This window comes from Dendrobates tinctorius, unplaced genomic scaffold (genome assembly GCF_039654945.1).
Source record: "Dendrobates tinctorius isolate UK_male_01 unplaced genomic scaffold, ASM3965494v1 ptg000038l, whole genome shotgun sequence".
NCBI lineage: Eukaryota > Metazoa > Chordata > Amphibia > Anura > Dendrobatidae > Dendrobates > Dendrobates tinctorius.
In genome coordinates this window covers 24,161,788-24,176,198 of record NW_027361706.1, presented here as the reverse complement: position 1 = coordinate 24,176,198, position 14,411 = coordinate 24,161,788, and the positions used below count along the sequence as shown (strand labels likewise).

The following is a 14,411-nucleotide window of genomic DNA, read 5'->3' as shown; positions in this document are numbered from 1 at the left end:
CCGTAATCGTACGGACCCCCCCCCAAAAAAAAAAGAAAAAAATCATGTAGCCGGGTCATTTGTACCACACAGTGAACATAAATACAAAACCCCAAAAAACTATGACGCCAGAAAACGCATGGCAGTGCTAGACTCGCCGTGTGACTGCAGCCATGCCCTGTGTGGGTGACAGCAGCATGTCGTGTGCACAGCACTCAGCCCGCCCTCTCTTTACGGCTCTTTCTCCCAGATAGCGGTGCGGGCAGGAGGAGGTGATGAAACACATGGCGGGAGCCGATAACCAGCCGGCCCCCCGCGCACACTGCCAGCTGTAGACCCGACGAGCTGCTGCACAAGCCCCGGGGACCCTGCTGGCGGCGCTGTCCCGTACTGACACTTTCGGAGAGTTGTGAGCACACAGAGGCCGGCATGGGGCACGGGGGCTGCTGGGCGCTCGGAGTCATTGCCCTGACTCTTCTGCAGGTCTCTTCAGCGTCCAAACTGAGTATCCCCAAAGTCCTGCTGCCCTTCACCCGAGGGACCAGGATCAACTTCACCCTGGAGGTCACAGAGGGCTGCTACAAGTGGTGAGTGCCGGCACCGTGTGTGCTGGAGGTTTACACCTGCCCCGAGTGTGTACTGGAGCCATACCCCTGCCCCGCGTGTGTACTGGAGCCGTACCCCTGCCCCGCGTGTATACTGGAGCCATACCCCTGCCCCGTGTGTGTACCGGAGCCGTACCCCTGCCCCGCGTGTGTACCGGAGCCGTACCCCTGCCCCATGTGTGTACCGGAGCTGTACCCCTGCCCCGTGTGTATACTGGAGCCGTACCCCTGCCCCGCGTGTGTACTGGAGCCGTACCCCTGCCCCGCGTGTATACCGGAGCCGTACCCCTGCCCCATGTGTGTACTGGAGCCGTACCCCTGCCCTGCGTGTGTACTGGAGCCGTACCCCTGCCCCGTGTGTATACTGGAGCCATACCCCTGCCTCGCGTGTGTACCGGAGCCGTACCCCTGCCCCGCGTGTGTACTGGAGCCGTACCCCTGCCCCGCGTGTGTACTGGAGCCGTACCCCTGCCCCGCGTGTATACTGGAGCCGTACCCCTGCCCCGCGTGTGTACTGGAGCCGTACCCCTGCCCCGCGTGTGTACTGGAGCCGTACCCCTGCCCCGCGTGTGTACCGGAGCCGTACCCCTGCCCCGTGTGTATACTGGAGCCGTACCCCTGCCCCACGTGTGTACTGGAGCCGTACCCCTGCCCCGCGTGTGTACTGGAGCCGTACCCCTGCCCCGCGTGTGTACTGGAGCCGTACCCCTGCCCCGCGTGTGTACTGGAGCCGTACCCCTGCCCCGCGTGTGTACTGGAGCCGTACCCCTGCCCCGCGTGTGTACTGGAGCCGTACCCCTGCCCCGCGTGTGTACTGGAGCCGTACCCCTGCCCCGCGTGTGTACTGGAGCCGTACCCCTGCCCCGCGTGTGTACTGGAGCCGTACCCCTGCCCCGCGTGTGTACTGGAGCCGTACCCCTGCCCCGCGTGTGTACTGGAGCCGTACCCCTGCCCCGCGTGTGTACTGGAGCCGTACCCCTGCCCCGCGTGTGTACTGGAGCCGTACCCCTGCCCCGCGTGTGTACTGGAGCCGTACCCCTGCCCCGCGTGTGTACTGGAGCCGTACCCCTGCCCCGCGTGTGTACTGGAGCCGTACCCCTGCCCCGCGTGTGTACTGGAGCCGTACCCCTGCCCCGCGTGTGTACTGGAGCCGTACCCCTGCCCCGCGTGTGTACTGGAGCCGTACCCCTGCCCCGCGTGTGTACTGGAGCCGTACCCCTGCCCCGCGTGTGTACTGGAGCCGTACCCCTGCCCCGCGTGTGTACTGGAGCCGTACCCCTGCCCCGCGTGTGTACTGGAGCCGTACCCCTGCCCCGCGTGTGTACTGGAGCCGTACCCCTGCCCCGCGTGTGTACTGGAGCCGTACCCCTGCCCCGCGTGTGTACTGGAGCCGTACCCCTGCCCCGCGTGTGTACTGGAGCCGTACCCCTGCCCCGCGTGTGTACTGGAGCCGTACCCCTGCCCCGCGTGTGTACTGGAGCCGTACCCCTGCCCCGCGTGTGTACTGGAGCCGTACCCCTGCCCCGCGTGTGTACTGGAGCCGTACCCCTGCCCCGCGTGTGTACTGGAGCCGTACCCCTGCCCCGCGTGTGTACTGGAGCCGTACCCCTGCCCCGCGTGTGTACTGGAGCCGTACCCCTGCCCCGCGTGTGTACTGGAGCCGTACCCCTGCCCCGCGTGTGTACTGGAGCCGTACCCCTGCCCCGCGTGTGTACTGGAGCCGTACCCCTGCCCCGCGTGTGTACTGGAGCCGTACCCCTGCCCCGCGTGTGTACTGGAGCCGTACCCCTGCCCCGCGTGTGTACTGGAGCCGTACCCCTGCCCCGCGTGTGTACTGGAGCCGTACCCCTGCCCCGCGTGTGTACTGGAGCCGTACCCCTGCCCCGCGTGTGTACTGGAGCCGTACCCCTGCCCCGCGTGTGTACTGGAGCCGTACCCCTGCCCCGCGTGTGTACTGGAGCCGTACCCCTGCCCCGCGTGTGTACTGGAGCCGTACCCCTGCCCCGCGTGTGTACTGGAGCCGTACCCCTGCCCCGCGTGTGTACTGGAGCCGTACCCCTGCCCCGCGTGTGTACTGGAGCCGTACCCCTGCCCCGCGTGTGTACTGGAGCCGTACCCCTGCCCCGCGTGTGTACCGGAGCCGTACCCCTGCCCCGCGTGTGTACCGGAGCCGTGCCCCTGCCCCGCGTGTGTACCGGAGCCGTGCCCCTGCCCCGCGTGTGTACCGGAGCCGTGCCCCTGCCCCGCGTGTGTACCGGAGCCGTGCCCCTGCCCCGCGTGTGTACCGGAGCCGTGCCCCTGCCCCGCGTGTGTACCGGAGCCGTGCCCCTGCCCCGCGTGTGTACCGGAGCCGTGCCCCTGCCCCGCGTGTGTACCGGAGCCGTGCCCGTGCCCCGCGTGTGTACCGGAGCCGTGCCCCTGCCCCGCGTGTGTACCGGAGCCGTGCACCTGCCCCGCGTGTGTACCGGAGCCGTACCCGTGCCCCGCGTGTGTACCGGAGCCGTACCCGTGCCCCGCGTGTGTACCGGAGCCGTACCCGTGCCCCGCGTGTGTACCGGAGCCGTACCCGTGCCCCGCGTGTGTACCGGAGCCGTACCCGTGCCCCGCGTGTGTACCGGAGCCATACCCCTTCCCCCGCGTGTGTACCGGAGCCATACCCCTTCCCCCGCGTGTGTACCGGAGCCCCGATGTTTCCTACATGATGGATACCGACACATTGATAGTGTTCTGTTCAAAAATTGAGCACACGACGGAAACCAGCAGAGTCCACAATCCTCAGTGACGTCCTCACTCTGCTTCCATCTGCCTCCGTTATGTGATGAGCACGTTTTGGACATTAAGGCCCCATTCTGACACCCTTATTCATGTATTTGTTCTATATCTTTGCGGATAGAACACCTAACCATTATAGTCTTTGGGGCTGTTCACATATCTGTCTTTCTTTTGCATATCTTGTATTTACAAAAGTAAACTCACTGAGATGTCCGGCTTTATTTCATACAAAGCACTGATCACAATGATGGCCAGCGTGTGGATGCCAAGATGCCATCTGTGCTGGTTTTAACACTAGAATGGGTAGGAGAAGCTTTACAATTGTATTTTATGTTTTTTGCACACTTGATGTTAAAAGTGGACCAAACTTTGCCGAGTCTGATCCAGCCCTTGGTAGGTGAATATTGTCATTATCTGGGAAATTGAAGCCTCATGATTGGCTGCACGTGGCCCACAACAAGCAACTTCTGAAAGCTGCAGATGACAAGTTGTGATCTATATCGGATTCTTGCGCCAACATTAGTAAGCAGCGAGGCCGTTATGTTCTGAGCCTATAAGAAGTGGTGACCTAGTTGGTTCTTCATGCTCCTTTTGAAGATCCTTTTTCGTCCGAGTGCTATCCGTGAAACAAAACGGACCACACAAGGACCAATGTTAGGCATTGGGGCCGTGCAAATGAGATTTATTTTTTTCGGTCTGACCAAATCTGCGTGTGAAATAAAAAACGCATCATGCACTAGTGTCTTCCAGGTGTCAGAGGAGTTGCCAAAAAAAACAAAAAACGAATGCCATATAGAGCAGAGCCACAGTGTAGCATCCGTTGTTTACGGATACATTGCAATTCTGTAGGTGCTGTGCAGCCGAAGAAAGCGCACACAATTGGGTGACTTTTAGTGATGAGCGAATGTGCTCGGATAAGATGTTATCTGAGCATGCTCTGGTGCTAACAGAGTGACTTTGGTATGCTCGAAAAAATGTTTGAGTTCCCGCAGCAGCATGTCTCATGGCTGTTCGATAGACACAACACACGCAGGGAATACCTGTTTGTTAGGCTATCCCTTCAAGTGTTGCAGCTGTCTAACAGCCGCAGGGACTTAACATATTATTTGGGCACACCGAAGACTCTCGGTTAGCACCTTATCCCAGCACATTCATTCATCACTAGTGACCTTATTAGAGAAGAAAATAAGTTAATAAATGCTGTTGCTCACATAGGAGGTTATGGGGGCACCATTGGAGATGGACGGACCCCTGGATGTTCGGATCCGGCAGGTTTAGCCGTGTGTATACTGGAGCTATATACCTGCCCCAGGTTCAGCCGAACAGTAAAAAAAAAAAAAAAGTTTGGGTACCAGAACAGTATACAAACTTGGACCCCATTCCCTTGAATTGGGTGCCCAAATATCCAGTGTTTGCCATGCTGTCATGTGCATGACAGCGCGCCAAACACTGCCTCTGATTGGCGGTAAAATCATTACCGCCCATCAGAGAGCCGCGGTTCTCACGCTGTCAAATGACAGTGTGAGCCCACAGTTATCATTGGAGGTAAAAAGTTTACCTCTACTGACTGGCGTCGGTGATGAAACTACTACTCCCATCAGCCTGTGTGTGCAGGCGGTGGCTAGTGGGAGTATTCATCGGCCGCCGCCTGCTCTCTAAATAAATAAATAATTAAAAAAGAAATGGTGTGGGTTCCCCTATATTTTTGATAACCAGCCAGGCAATACTAACAGCTGAGGGTTGATTCCCTCAGTTGTCAGCTTTAGCAAGGTTGGTTATCAGGAATGGAGGGGTCCCCACTCAGTGTTTTTTTGTTTTTGTTTTTTTTTTTAAATTAAACAGATAATTAAAAAGAAACGGTGTGGGGTTACCCCATTTTTTGACAACCAGCCAAGTGAAAGCAGACAACTTGAGAGCTGGTATTCACAGCTTGTAAGGGGCCATGGGTATAACCATCTCCCCATACCAATAATTAAGGGTTATTCTACCCGAAATGTGTAAGCATTATGTTTTTTTTCTCTTACATTCACCCAATTTTTGTTTTTCTTTTTACACGTTTGTTAACCTGCTTGCTGGTGGTGGTAGCATGGATCATGGGCATTCTATTACAGGTTTGCGGATGGCTGCAGTTATCAAGAGTTGCACGATGTCAAAATGAACGTACGTTTTGTCGAAACCCGACGGACCCCTTTAAGTGGTTGACATCCTTAATTAGCAGGAGACAGAACTGAAAAGAAATGTCTCTTGTAAATATTTACGTAAGAATCACTTCTTCCGTACACGGACGTCCCTTCTAGCCATCATGCAGCAGGGGACGGTGGCCCTTGATATGTTGATGTTACTCACTCCAGGGTTCATAAATGGGTAAATTAATAATTTTGGGAGTTACAGGCGGGAAGCTACAAGTTAAGGTGCTGTGATCATTACTTGTAAGGGACGCTCTGCTGTAGGAGGAAGTAGTCGTAGGTCGGAATCGTGACTGATTTCCTAATACGTCACTTGTTGCACTGTAACTGTACTGAAATGTTAAAAAGGGCCGGTCTCCATTATGATCCACCTGTAGCCTCGTCTTACTGGACACGGGGCATGTCATGCACAAGAATACATCATCACATTAGTCCTATATCTCACTCTGCAATGTACCACGCACACCCCGTGTATTTCCGCATGGCAGATTTATCGCAGAAATTTCAGTTCTATGAATGCGGCTTCTAGAAAAGCACCGACATAGCCCTAATTATAGGAACTGATGATCACCTTCATCTCTTGCCCATTTTATGACACTTTTATTTCAAATTTTTCATCGTCATACTCCAGCCATTTTTTTTTTTTTCCCGTTGGCGACTTTTTATTTTCGTGGAATGAGTTGGATTTGTTAGTGATGCTGTTTTGGGGTATATTTAACCCATTACTTAAGTTTTATTAACAATCTAGGGGGAGAAACACAAGAAAATAGCAACTCTACTGTTATTTATTTTTTACGTTTTAAATTTTACGCAATTCACATTCTGTCCAAATAAAGTGTTAACGCTTAGTCAGTTTTTCACGTTACGGGTTCTGTTTTTTTTTTTTCCTACAGAGAGCACTGGTACCTGTGGCTTTTCAAATGTCTGATATTTTTCTTTTTTTTTTTTTTTTTTTACATCCCCCAGATCGAGTGGTCTGTGCAAAATCGGAGATATATCCGATATTGATCAAAGTGTTGGATTAAAATCGGCAGTGCTAATCTGAGTCAGTGAAAAATGTGATGGCACTCTGATGCTGTCCGTGTGCTGTCAGCTTTTCACAGCCACCCTTTTCAGCATTGAAAAGGTTAATTACAAACATTGTGGTGTACGGCTGCCTCTCTCCTCCTTTTAAAGAGAACCTGTTCACATGATTTGTTATTGTAAAATAAGGACATGGGCAGGGCTGTGGAGCTGGGAAGCCAAACCTCCGACTCAATTTCCATGTCTCTGACCCCACAGCACTGGTCACTACTGAGCCTGTACATAAAGTGCAGCACAGATTCATCTCCACTACTACCCCACAGCACTGGTCACTACTGAGCATGTACATAAAGTGCAGCACAGATTCATCTCATCTACGACCCCACAGCACTGGTCACTACTGAGCATGTACATAAAGTGCAGCACAGATTCATCTCCACTACGACCCCACAGCACTGGTCACTACTGAGCATGTGCATAAAGTGCAGCACAGATTCATCTCCACTACGACCCCACAGCACTGGTCACTACTGAGCATGTACATAAAGTGCAGCACAGATTCATCTCCACTATGACTCCACACCACTGGTCACTACTGAGCCTGTACATAAAGTGCAGCACAGATTCATCTCCACTACGACCCCACAGCACTGGTCACTACTGATCATGTACATAAAGTGCAGCACAGCTTCATCTCATCTACGACTCCACAGCACTGGTCACTACTGATCATGTACATAAAGTGCAGCACAGATTCATCTCACCTCTGACCCCACAGCACTGGTCACTACTGAGCATGTACATAAAGTGCAGCACAGATTCATCTCCACTACGACCCCACAGCACTGGTCACTACTGAGCATGTACATAAAGTGCAGCACAGATTCATCTCCACTACTACCCCACAGCACTGGTCACTACTGAGCATGTACATAAAGTGCAGCAGAGATTCATCTCATCTACGACTCCACAGCACTGGTCACTACTGATCATGTACATAAAGTGCAGCACAGATTCATCTCACCTCTGACCCCACAGCACTGGTCACTACTGAGCATGTACATAAAGTGCAGCACAGATTCATCTCCACTACGACCCCACAGCACTGGTCACTACTGAGCATGTGCATAAAGTGCAGCACAGATTCATCTCCACTACGACCCCACAGCACTGGTCACTACTGAGCATGTACATAAAGTGCAGCACAGATTCATCTCCACTATGACTCCACACCACTGGTCACTACTGAGCCTGTACATAAAGTGCAGCACAGATTCATCTCCACTACGACTCCACAGCACTGGTCACTACTGAGCATGTGCATAAAGTGCAGCACAGATTCATCTCCACTATGACCCCACAGCACTGGTCACTACTGAGCATGTACATAAAGTGCAGCACAGATTCATCTCCACTAAAATCCAATATTTTTAGTTCAGTAACACAACAGACATTTAGTAACTTTCCCAAATTATTATAAAAAAATTTTTACAGCACATCCTGCACTGAACTACTGAACCCAATTTTATATTTTAGGAGTCGGTCCATTTTATACCAACTCCGCAGCCATGGTAATGGAGATGTAATACAGATTACATTGATACCTTCGGTGAAGAAATCCACTTTCTTGATCTTCATTAATCGCCACTTGAAGTTTTGTGCTCACTAGCTTTCGGTGCACAGGGGCCGGACTTTGCACTGGGTCTCCTCCTCCTTGTCTGTGATTACCTGGCCCTTCTGCCTATCTCTAGTCTGTGAATGACAGGTCGCTGCTGAGATTTCAAACAGAGGAAGCGGTCATTCACAGACCGAAGATAGACGGAGGCGTCAGGGAATCACAGATCGGGAGGAGAAGACCCAGTGCACAGTCCGGCTCCTTGCACCGAAATCTAATTAGCAGAAAACGTTAAATGGTGTTTAAAAAAGAACCACAACGCAGAGTTCATCACCAAACGTATCAATGTAATCTTTATTACAGCCATGTCTTTACAATTGCAAAGTTGTGCTGACATGTTCTCTTGAAGCTTTTGTTTTGTGTGTTTTTTTTTTTGTTTTTGTTTTTTTTTGGGGGGGGGGGGAGGAATGGTTATGGCATTTTTGCTTTTTGTGAAAATTACAGGGCACAAAAGTCACCAGCATGATCATTATTGTATGGTATATGGAAAAAAATATTATAAAATGTGACACTCCTGGGGGACCCAAAATTGCTCCATTGACCAAGTACTACTAACATAAACCTGTAGCTGGCCCTGGGGGCATTCAGATGTAACTATTTGTTCTTAATGTACTCGCCAATATGATTAGGAAGCTTTTTATTGCTTGTTATTCTTTACCTCAGTCAATGTATAGTTTTAAATTGTGTTTTTTTTTTTTTTTGGTTTTTTAAATCTTTATTTTCATATTCATATTTTAGGTCCTCAACACGGCCCGAAGTTGCCAGCATCGAACAAGTAAGCATCGACGATCGTCAGTGTTCACAGCGGGCCGTGGTGCAGGCACGTGCCACCCATCCTACACGAGTAACCAGCATCATTTTTGCAGAAGATATATGTAAGTGTACAGTTTTATATCACTCTCCGTCACTTTATAAGTTCCATGTTTTTTTTGTTTTTTGTTTTTTTTTTTTACCCCATTGTATAAGTAAAGCTTGGCATTAATCCAGTATAACTAACTCCTAGTATTGTTGATTTGTAGCTGACACTGAATTCTATTCTCAGAAGCCGGCCACGTGTCGGTCAGCCGGGCTTTTCTTTCAGAGGTCGGTGTTACAGGACCAGTTGCTGATGTCAGGACACTGATGTCCCTCTTCTTAAAATAAGCTGGTGTAAAGGGTCAATGGTTCCAACTGCAGCATGTATCACTGTAAGGCCCCCTTCACACGTCTGTGCATCCGGGGGTACGTGTGGTGACAGTTACACACTTACCGGAGACAGTTACATTACTGTAGACAGTTACACATGCGCACTCATAATAATCCATTGGGTTGTACACAAGTCGGTGTGACCCAGACGTAGACATGTCTGTTTTTTTCCAGCAGCACAGGTGACAATACACCCCGCACACTGATGACATAAAGTGTATCATCCCTGTGCCGTCCATATGCAACATCCATCCATATGACATGTACCGGAATGGAAATGACATGTCTAGATGTTGAATATGCAAAGATAGAGTTATGAGGTAGATGGATATCCGTGAGATATATAATTAGTGCTTTACTTGTGTAGTTTACTGTATTTGTATTAATCATATAAATGAAGAAAAACATATGGGGTTCCCTCAATTTTGATAACCAGCAAAGGTAAAGCAGACAGCTGCAGGCTGATATTATCCTGTTGGGAAGGTCCCTGGTTATTGGACCTGTCCTAGCCTGAAAATACCAGCTCTTAGCCGCCCCAGAAGTGGCGCATCACATTAAATTCCCCAATTCTGATGCTTTTCCTCACCTATTACCGATTCCCCTGGTGCGATGGCAATTTTGGTAATGGTAGTTGGGTTTGATGTCAGTCAAAAGTTACATCTGGCATCAAGCCTTGGGGTTAGTAATGCAGCTGTGTATCAGACTAATTACTCACCCAGTTGTCAAAAATAAACACACACAATATAAAATACTTTATTTGAAAAAAACGCTCTCTGACACTTTCCTGGTTCACCAATTTTATTCCAAAAAAAAAAAAAAAAATAAAAGCTATGCAGATCTCACGTGGTCCACCGAATCTGACGTGGTCAAGAAATGGATACCTAGGAAACAAGAAATAAATACAACAGACTGTCCCTCTTTCACCAGTTTATTAGAAAAAATCCTGCCATGCAGGTCTGACCTAGTCCAGCGGTTCGCCGAATTTGGCCCTGGCGTCGTTGATTAGCAATAAAGTTACTGTTATTCTCATACGTTCTAACGATAATGCTCCTCAGAATTGGTGAACTAGGATGAGTGTTGGGCCTCTGCGGACTTGTATTTTTTTGGCTGTGAAGGGCTCAATATCCAGAGTCCTTCCCAGCCTGATAATATAAGCCCGCAGCTGTCTGCTTTACCTTTGTTGTTTAGTAGAAATAAGGAGGACCACAAGTCGTTTCTTTCATTGATTAGCTTAATAAATGTACAGTAAGCTACACACGCAAGGCACTAATTATACCTCACTTATCTTCTATCCCTATCCTCGTCGCACCCTCCCTATCCTCGTCGCACCCTCCCTATCCTCGTTGCACCCTCCCTATCCTCGTCACACCAACATACAATTTATATTCTTCATTCTAATCCGGTACGTGACACATGAATGATGCACACGGACATGGATAACACGGGTACAGGAAACATCAGGTGTGAAGGAGGCCTAAGAGTGCTTTCACACTGCTTTTTGTCTACCGTTCATTGGGGCTTCCACAGTTGAACTGGGTCTTCTGATGATAAAACTGTACGAGTGTAACAAATGTGTGAAACCGGCGTAAAAACGCATGTATGAATATTTTGGATATTTTTACCTTCATCAAAATCTGTCCAAATTGCAGTCTTGTTAATATATTTTGTAGTGGAATGGAAGGGGACGAATAGAGAACGAAATGTTTTTTTCTATGCTTCCCAGTCATTATCCATTACTTTACATTCTGAAACTTTAAGTGTTTTTTTTTTTCTTTTTTCTTTCTTTCACTGTTTTTAAAGTTGTGGTTGGAGACCAAAAAAAAGAGAAGTTCATTATTTTATTTTTTACATTTTTTTTTTTTTTTTTATAAAGATTTTGACTTGAGGATTTAAAAATAAAATCAAATGTGCAAAAACTTCATCAAAACTTTGTGGGTTTTTTTTCCCTTGTTTGTGCAATTGCTGCTTTTACTGTCTCATGAGATGAAAATTACAAATAATTGTTATATGTTAGTTATTCCTCAGGAAGGCATGCTAAGCTACAAAATCTACTTGGCCTATAGTGGAAAAATGAAGTGGGGGCTGACCTGGTAATTTCTTTTATGTTTAATGGAGCTGTCCATTTTGAACAAACCCTTTTAAGTTTGAGGTTTTCCTGTACAAACCATTCGTCAGTGAATGGTACCCTCTACATTGGTGCGTGGCGTGTAGATTTTTTTTTTTCTTTTATAACTTCAATTAAATATGTTTAAATTATTTGCCCTCTAGGTTTTTTTTTACCTGCTGTTCTGTTTAAAGTTGTTTTTTTTTTTTTTTTTTCCGTGTTACTTTAGACACTGGACAGGTCCTCCGATGTGATGCGATCGTAGACATAGTTCATGACATCCAGATTGTATCGACGACAAGGGAACTTTACCTGGAAGACTCGCCGCTGAAGCTAAAGATACAAGCACTGGACTCTGAAGGTGAAATATTACACTCCTTAATTTCCATACAGTGTAGTTATACGTCATCTTACAGGCAGTGCATCCTCTCCAAAACCTCCCTTCTTTGAGAAAACCTTCCTCTTATCCAGATCAAATTTCCTTTGACAGATTTTCAGTTCCATCAGATATTTTGCATGCTGACGGTCTCTTTGAGAAGACCAACTCTATAGAATGCCATATTTATTTATTTTACTGTAATTTTATCTGATCCTTCCAGAGGTTTCCCTGCACTGTAATGTTTTTGTATTTTGCAGGGAATACATTCAGTACTTTGGCTGGCATGGCCTTTGACTGGACAGTGGTGAAAGACGCCGATGTGGACGGCTACTCTGATTCACACAACACGTTGCGGTAATAGAAATATCCATGTTAGATACCGTATATACTCGAGTATAAGCCCGAGGCCCCTAATTTTGCCACAAAAACCTGGGAAAACTTATTGACTCGAGTATAAGCCTAGGGTGGAAAATGCAGCAGCTACTGGTAAATTTCAAAAATAAGAATAGATACCAAAAAAGTAAAATTAATTGAGACATCAGTAGGTTAAATGGTTTTGAATATCCATATTGAATCAGGAGCCCCTTATAATTCTCCATACAGTTCATGATGGCCCCATAAGATGCTCCCAACAAAATACGCCCCATATAATGATCCATAAAGTTCACGATGGGCCCCATAAGATGCTCCATAAAATAATATGCCCCATATAATGCTGCACAAAGGTTGTTGTCCCCATAAGATGCTCCATAGATATATATGCCCTATAAGCTACTCCATAAAGTTTATGGCCCATAAGATGGTCCATAGAAAATGCCCTATATGCTGCTCCATATATCTTGATGGCTCCATAGAATATGCCCCATATGCTGCTCCATAAAGGTTATGGCCCCATAAGATGCTCCATAGATCTATATACCCCATATGCTGCGATTAAAAAAATAAATGACATACCTCTCATCGCTGGGGGACTGTCCCCGTTACACCGCTGTGTCTTTTGGGTCTTTTGTCAGTGACTGTTCAGGCAGAGGGCGCGCACTAACCACGTCATTGCGCCCTCTGACCTGAACGTCACAGCCAGATGACGTGGAAGACAGAGCGGCGTGCGGCAGTGGAAAGAGGACTGGTGAATATCGCATGGCTCTCCCTGTCTTCCCCGATATATTCACCCCCTTCTGGCACGGTCTCTGCAGTCCCTGCTTCTCCGATTGTCTCTGGAAGCGCCTTCCAGCGTTCAGCGGTCACGTGGTACTGCTCATTAAAGTAATGAATATGCGCATAATCATTACTTTAATGAGCGGTACCATGTGACCGCAGAACACAGGAAGAACTGCGGCGCCGGAGACCATCGGAGAAGAAGGGGGTGAGTATGATCTGATTTACTAGATTAATCCCCAGCAGAATATTTTTTGCTGTAATTTACCTAAAGAAAGCCACATAAGCACCTGCTAATGGTTTTGGTGTTTATTTGCCATGTTCACTGTATGGTAAAAATGACCTGGCATCATGGTTATCCAGGTCAGTACGAGTACACAGATACCAAATATGTGTGTATATGTTTATATATACAACCCCTGGCAAAAAATATGGAATCACCGGCCTTGGAGGATGTTCATTCAGTTGTTTAATTTTGTAGAAAAAAAAAAAAAGCAGATCACAGACATGGCACAAAACTAAAGTCAATTCAAATGGCAACATTCTGGCTTTAAGAAACACTAAAATAAATCAAGAACAAAAAATGTGGTGGTCAGTAATGGTTACTTTTTTACACCACGCATAGGGAAAAAATTATGGAATCATTCAATTCTGACGAAAAAAAAATGGAATCAACCTGTAAATTTTCATTCCCAATACTAACACCTGCATCAAATTAGATCTGCTCATTAGTCTGCATCTAAAAAGGAGTGAGAACACATTGGAGAGCTGTTGCACCAAGTGGACTGACATGAATCATGGCTACAACATGAGTGATGTCAATTGAAACAAAGGAGAGGATTATCAAACTCTTAAAAGAGGGTAAATCATCACACAATGTTGCAAAAGATGTTGTTTTTTTACAGTCAGCTGTGTCTAAAATCTAGATCAAATACAAACAACATGGGAAGGTTGTTAAAGGCAAACATACTGGTAGACCAAGGAAGACATCAAAGTGTCAAGACCGGAAACTTAAAGCAATATGTCTCCAAAACAGGAAATACACAACAAAACAAATGAGGAACGAATGGGAGGAACCTGAAGTCAACGTCTGTGACGGAACTGTAAGAAACCGCCTAATTTACATACAGAAAAGCTAAACAAAAGCCATCATTAACACCTTAACAGAAAACGACAAGGTTACAATGGGCTAAGAAAAAGCAATCGTGGACTGTGGATGACTGGATGAAAGTCATATAATGTGATGATGCTGGAACTTTTGTTTGGTGCCGTTCCAATAAGATTTATAAAGATGACTGCCTGAGAGAACATGCAAATTTCCACTGTCATTGATGATATGGGGCTGCAT

At 47.7% G+C, this 14,411-nt stretch overlaps 1 protein-coding gene across 1 annotated transcript in view; it reads left to right on the top strand.

Annotated features, from left to right (window-relative positions):
- Positions 1-220: 220 nt before the first annotated feature.
- NUP210 (nucleoporin 210) overlaps positions 221-14,411 on the top strand; it is a 150,210-nt gene continuing 136,019 nt past the window's right edge. The window contains exons 1-4 of the mRNA XM_073574284.1: positions 221-566; positions 8,979-9,115; positions 11,759-11,890; positions 12,166-12,262. Coding sequence (XP_073430385.1) covers positions 409-566; positions 8,979-9,115; positions 11,759-11,890; positions 12,166-12,262 — 524 coding nt within the window. The 5' untranslated portion in view covers positions 221-408. The remainder of the gene's footprint in view (positions 567-8,978; positions 9,116-11,758; positions 11,891-12,165; positions 12,263-14,411) is intronic.